At 44.8% G+C, this 5,997-nt stretch overlaps 1 protein-coding gene across 1 annotated transcript; it reads left to right on the top strand.

The window, feature by feature from the left end:
* The first annotated feature begins 340 nt into the window (after positions 1-340).
* Positions 341-5,158, top strand: minar1 (membrane integral NOTCH2 associated receptor 1). The gene is made up of 4 exons (XM_021320584.2): positions 341-876; positions 1,625-3,629; positions 3,929-4,147; positions 4,282-5,158. Exons 2-4 carry the CDS (start codon positions 1,635-1,637, stop codon positions 4,474-4,476), a joined length of 2,409 nt encoding a protein of 802 aa, XP_021176259.2. The 5' UTR covers positions 341-876; positions 1,625-1,634; the 3' UTR covers positions 4,477-5,158.
* Positions 5,159-5,997: the final 839 nt, after the last annotated feature.

The raw sequence follows: 5,997 nt of genomic DNA, 5'->3' as shown, positions 1-5,997 counted from the left end.
CTGATCTTGTCAAGTGTTTTTTTTTTTTTTTTTCTGCTTCGCAACTTGCGATTAAAACTGCAACACAGCGGACTTGACAGTAATGCATTACTGGCTAAACTCACACTCATACGGTGGCTCATTCACTGCATTGATTCTTGAGTGCATGGAGATGATGGATGCCCTGCCCTTCCGCTTAGCAAGTTGGTAGATCAAGAGATGTCCTTCCTGATTGTAGCAGAGTGCTGCTACTCAATGATGAAAGCCTCGCCCTTTTTCTTGCTCTAATGGGGGTTTAAGTACAAGCTCTTATGGATGTTAATGCAGAGTAATGGTGAAAAGTCTGGGAGTCTGGCAGACCTCTCTGTGTGCAGCAATCTAGCAGGAAATTTTAGCCCAGACCTTTAGATTTCCTGTCAGCGCAAGAGTTTTATGTGTGTCAATTAACAAACATCAATTTTTAATCTGTCCCTTTAATTGTATCGCCACGCTTGCACCCAGAACCAGCTTTTATTATAGCACCCTGAGAAAATATGGTCCAGATCCACTCACACAGGTCTGGGTTGACCTGCCAACATTGTCTGTGCGTCTCCTGTTAGACATGTGCTCGTGCTATCGACTTTACAAGCGTTGTCGCTGCTGCTGATGAGGGGAAACCGTTTGGATGTATTTTAAGGTCCCTCGGGGGCCTGCAGGGACTTGTGGGAAGATGACCTGATTTCTAATTTTTTCCTCCCCTGCCTGGGCTCGTCGCTTCTACAAACGGAGAAAGCCTTGAGAAAGGACCGCGAGGAGATGACGAGCCGACCCAGCCAGAGCTTCTTGGAATATGCAAAGACATTGTGGATTTTCTTGATGGATTCAAGAGCGGTTTCCAATCTTTGCCAGTAGATTCAGGTGGGTAAAAAAATAGACAGATAGATAAATGGAGCTAGATGTATCTGGATGTTTCCAACACATATTGAACTTGCAGGGGTGCAAGATGTGTCAATGTACCCTTTTAAAAAGATGTAATGGCTTGTCATGTGTTCATGCTAATTAAATGTATCCAGTCTTTAAAATTAAGTCATCAAATACTCATCATTATTACGTGTTGCACTTGCAAAGTGGCACTTAAGGCCTGTAGCTGTTAACAGAGATAAGTGAAATACAGATGTTCAGAGAGGTAACGATGTGTGCAGTGTGACAGCGTCATTAGATCAGATGACCAGTTATTTTAGGACCACAAAATAAGGTCGCTTCAGAGTCCTGAATCTCAGGAAGGCTCATTTTCTCCTGCAGTCATACCTAGAAGGTTGCAGTACCTGCTTTGAGTTGATGCATTTAAGCTTAAAGAAACTTGCAGAGTAGAAAAATCTAAATTAAATATTCTATTGATAATATCTTTTGGGAAACTCGATGTTGTAATAATTCTTATTAAATAATAGAGAAGTTGATATGTCAGTAAGTAACCCACTGGATTGAAAAGATCATGCTTGCAACTTCTTTTCGACTATCATTTAAAACAAAACTAATTTTACGTCAATTAAAAGAAAGCGTTTTCATGAAATAGTCCTAATAAGGCAATGTTTAAAGTATAATTCATAAGTCTCTCGTAACAAAATCAAAACAAATTCATATTTTACGCATTGTCTCTCCATAACAGGCGAGCACCAATGGGTGACTTGCAGCAAGAATATCCCGGAGTGCTCCTGGGCATTCTGGAGGAGCTGGCCATCATGCGCCAGTGGCTGACGTTCCAGGACCTTTGCCGCATGGTCAGCACCCGCTTTGATCTCGAACACCTCGTTGAGCTCAGGGCTTTGCTGTTTGCCGCTGCCAGCAGGGACCCCTGTTTCCCCGCCACTCTGTTCCGAGACCGGGTTTCCACCAGAGGCCAGGGGCTTTCACCCATAGGGGTCGCTGCAGACATCGTGACCATCTTCAATCTCATTCAGATGACCGGTGGAGTCTCTGAAAGCAGCAATCCAATGAGAGCCCAGACAGTAATTCCTGTCGACCTGTCCCCTGGCCCCAATCTGCCTGGCTTACATCCCATGAACCTTCCTGGTCGAGAACGAGCGCGCGCCCACTCTGACTCCAGTGGGAGGCTCATCGACCAGCACTTGCTTTTTCCAAAATCAAATTACTCCGCTCACAAGCGAGGAAGTCTTCCCCCGGATCCTATTTCATTTGTGTCCTCCCCTCCCGCCCGGACGAGGGCTGTGTCTTTTGACTTGCCTCACACCATACACTCATACTCCAGCAGTCCTAATCTTGATGGGGTAATGAAGAATATCTACCTGCCTCTGGAAACGGACAGTGAGTCGAGCGGAGAATCTGCAGCAATGGAAGTGTTTGAAGATGAACAGGGACCATCGGTCGACCAGAAGAGAACCGCCTTTAGGAAAGACTTCCACAACCAGCCGCCTCTGATCCCGCAAGTGACTGTCAGCAGTGAGTCCCCCAGTCCCAAAGCGGGGCACGCCGGCTTTGACAATCACAGCTTTGAAATGATCCCAAATCCTTACCAATCGCCTACACCAGTTCACAAGTCACCAGAGGAGCGAGCTAAAGCTAAACATGAGAGCTTTGATGATCTGCAGGATTCAACTTACTTTGGACCAGGCTCGATGCCAGAGCCATCGCCCCGGCACCTTCGACTCCCCAAGACACAAAGGGCCATCTGGAGTAATAAGAGTCACAGTCTAGAGGACCGACTAGGCACTGGCAGCATTGACCTGGGGATGGAATCACAGGCAACGCACCTTCCAAGGAGATCTACCCCTGTTATAAGTGGGTCCTCAGGACGGGAAGGTGTAGACATCGGACTGCCAGGTGGAGGTGATAGACTGAAGGCTCAGGGAACACAGACCGACGCACCGGATCCCCGGAGACTCCGGAGCCTAGTTCATGCTGATCGCCTCTCCTTCATGACTTCGTTAGACGACCCTGAGTTTGGTGAGGATGACATCAGTGCAATCTTTCGCTTCTTAGATGACATAAGCATGTGTGGATCCACAGGAGTCCTGCACCCCAGCGATGGCACTGCTAACCAGGACACCCCGGAGGCCCGACGTGGCCGCTTGGGCCAACTCCAAAGGCTTTTCCATTCCCTGGAAAGCAGTGATGATGGGCTACAGGCTAGTGTTTGCAAACTGTTGCTTCGCATGAGTCAGATAGAAAGAAAACTGGAATCACTGAATGACGTGAAGGCTGAGATTTCTCAAGTACTTTCGGCTTTACAGCGACTGGATGAAAAGATCCAGCAGCCGATTGTTGGCGGCGATCAAAGCAGCGGTGGTAGATGGCTTGAGCCTCTCAGTGGTGTTTCCTCTTTTATGAGTCACCCTATAACTCCCTCTGAGTCGTCAGAGCCCCAGCCCCTGTCTGCAACTGGGCATCTGTTTCCAGGGACCAGCTCAAGTAGCCTGGACTGGAGCCGATGGAACACCACTGTGGATCAAACGGAGAGCAGCAAAGGTCAAATGGACTCCAAAGGGCAGAAAGAAGGGAAGGACGCATCGTCTCGCCGCGCCTCCAAGACCCAGCTTGAAGAAAAAGGTCTCTCTGATACCAAACAGCTGAACGTCTCCAACTCCGCAAGAGACTGGTCGGTGTCGTTTTCAAAAAGTAAAGACGGTAAATCATCACAAAGGAAAATTGGACAGGTGAATAAGTTCTGCTTATTTCAGTCAACATATATTTTTAATTCTAATTTGTTTTTGCAATACATATTGATGCAATCTATGTATTCGCGTTAGGTTTCTCATATACCAAGCTGATACGAATTATTCATGTAATAGTACTGCTTAAATGATGTGCAGATTATTGTAGGGCATCCATTCCTATTGCCGTATTCTGCAGAGTGTGCAGGTTTCATTATGTGAGTGTGTGACGGGTTGGATTGAAAATAGGCATTGCTTTTGCATAAAAACCGTGAAAACTGTTTAATTTGTTTTTATTCCAGGGAGATCAGTCAGACAGCACTACTAACCTGCTTTCCCAAAAGCCTACCAGCATGGTGGAACAAGTGTTTAGCTCGTCCCTGTTCCGTCAAAAAGATAGCAGCCTAACAAGGGGGCTTGGCTCTGGGAAGGTCATTGACCCCAGGCTGGCCGAAGGAAGAGGGAGACCTATATGGACTGTAGATGACAGAGAGGCACGTATCTCCCCTTTGAACTTACAGGTAGGAAATGTTGATTATATAAAGACAACCAGAGTCAGATGCATTTCTTGATCTCTCTTTCTTAAAGAGTTCCTATTTGACAGAAAATGAGTCTGTCAATAAACGACACAATTGGCATTTTTGTTTTTTTTCAGGGTCAGGAGTCTCTGAACCCCAACAACATGGAGTTCTGGATGGACGACATCTACACCCCGGGTTACGATGCCCTGCTCAGGCGTAAAGAGGCTAACCTCCGCCGACTCAAGATATGCAAGCTGGTTGCCCTCATTGCCACTGTTGTGACTATTATCCTCATCATTGTCATTCCCATTTGCACTGTGGGTACATGAACACCCTCATAGAGAATAGACATTTTCCTATTTTCTTTCCTTTTATTATTGCTTTATATATTTTCAGCAACCATGTCATGTACTTGGAAACTTGCACGACATCCTTATGAAGATTATTACATGAGAGACCCTGACACTCGGACTCTAAAACTAGACCAGGCAAAAGTCTGAGTACTTGTATTTGTTAGCATGATGCACTTTGGTTTATTACGACAGAAAAACAGCTTGAAAATCTTCTCACATCCCATTTTTCACCCATTTGCTGGGTTTTGTTTGATGATGTATGTCATTAATGTTTCAGGTGGCTGCAAACAGAAGTCACTGAGTAGGAGAATAGTTCTGGTTGAACACACTGAAGCTAACAACGCTGAGCCAATAGACAAACGTTGGTGTCTACCTACTGTTTTCATTTGTGTCGATTTCAATCATAGTATTTTGATTCTGCACTGAGCACTGCCTGACTTGTTCTTGCTGTTCCTTTGAGAACAAATCAGGGCTTATGTAACCTTCGTGTAAGATAAGAGTTTTATCAGTAGGTGAGAATTTAGGAGATTCGTAGTACTGGACGGTGTGTACATGGGTGTCCTTTTCTTTTAGTTGGAATTTACTTGAACTTCTTTTAGGCTAAACTACACACTGTTCACAAAAGCTGGAATCAATAAAAAAAACATTATTTTTTATAGAGTTCGCTCCTATTTCTCTCAACAGGAAATGTAATCTGTTTAATCCACTTATCTGGGGTGCAGGGTGTTTACAAGGTGTCAGGTTTCAACAGTCAAAGATGGTTGTTGACGATACTTTGAATGGGGAGCAGTGAGGGAATGAGAGGGCCTCTTCCAGTAAACACTCCCTGAGTGGGTGGTTCCACTTGCATTTGATGGGAAGATTGAAGTGCACCAATGTGTACATTATCTTTTAACAGGACTTACTTGGCCAGAGTTTCTTCACATACCTGCAGACTCACTCAGCACCATCAGATTCATCTGCTTTTCATTCTCTTGTCGGGTCACATCCCATCTATTACAAACAGTCACTAGGTTAATTTATGAAAGTACAATGTAAAACATTTTTTTGGGGTGGGGGGGTGGGGGGGTGGTATTTTCAATTTAAGTACAAATTAAGCATGGTTTGAAAAATGAGTATCAATGATCATGACCAAAAGCCTCCACAGTCACCAGATCTCAAACCATAATAACACCTTTGGGATGTGGTGGAAATGGAGGTTCACATTATAGATGTAGAGCTGATAAATCTATGCCATTAAGAAGTATGATAGTGTTGAATGAAAGAAACCAGTCCAACGTGGTTCTATGAAGGTGCACCCAATAAAGGGGTGAGTTAAATAGCTGCACAGCAGGACTGCATCCTATCTAGCTCTAAGGTTTGGATTCTAAAGCTGTGGTTCAAGAACAACCAATTGTACTTGGGCAGCTTTTAGTGGCACTCAGAAAAACTTTTGTGTTTTTTTGCAAGGTAAATACAAATACAGTAATGTAGAGGCAATGAGAGTTGTCCAAGAAC

This window comes from Fundulus heteroclitus, chromosome 20 (genome assembly GCF_011125445.2).
Source record: "Fundulus heteroclitus isolate FHET01 chromosome 20, MU-UCD_Fhet_4.1, whole genome shotgun sequence".
NCBI lineage: Eukaryota > Metazoa > Chordata > Actinopteri > Cyprinodontiformes > Fundulidae > Fundulus > Fundulus heteroclitus.
Note: the sequence above shows the minus strand (reverse complement) of the source record. Positions and strands in the feature narration are given on the sequence as shown.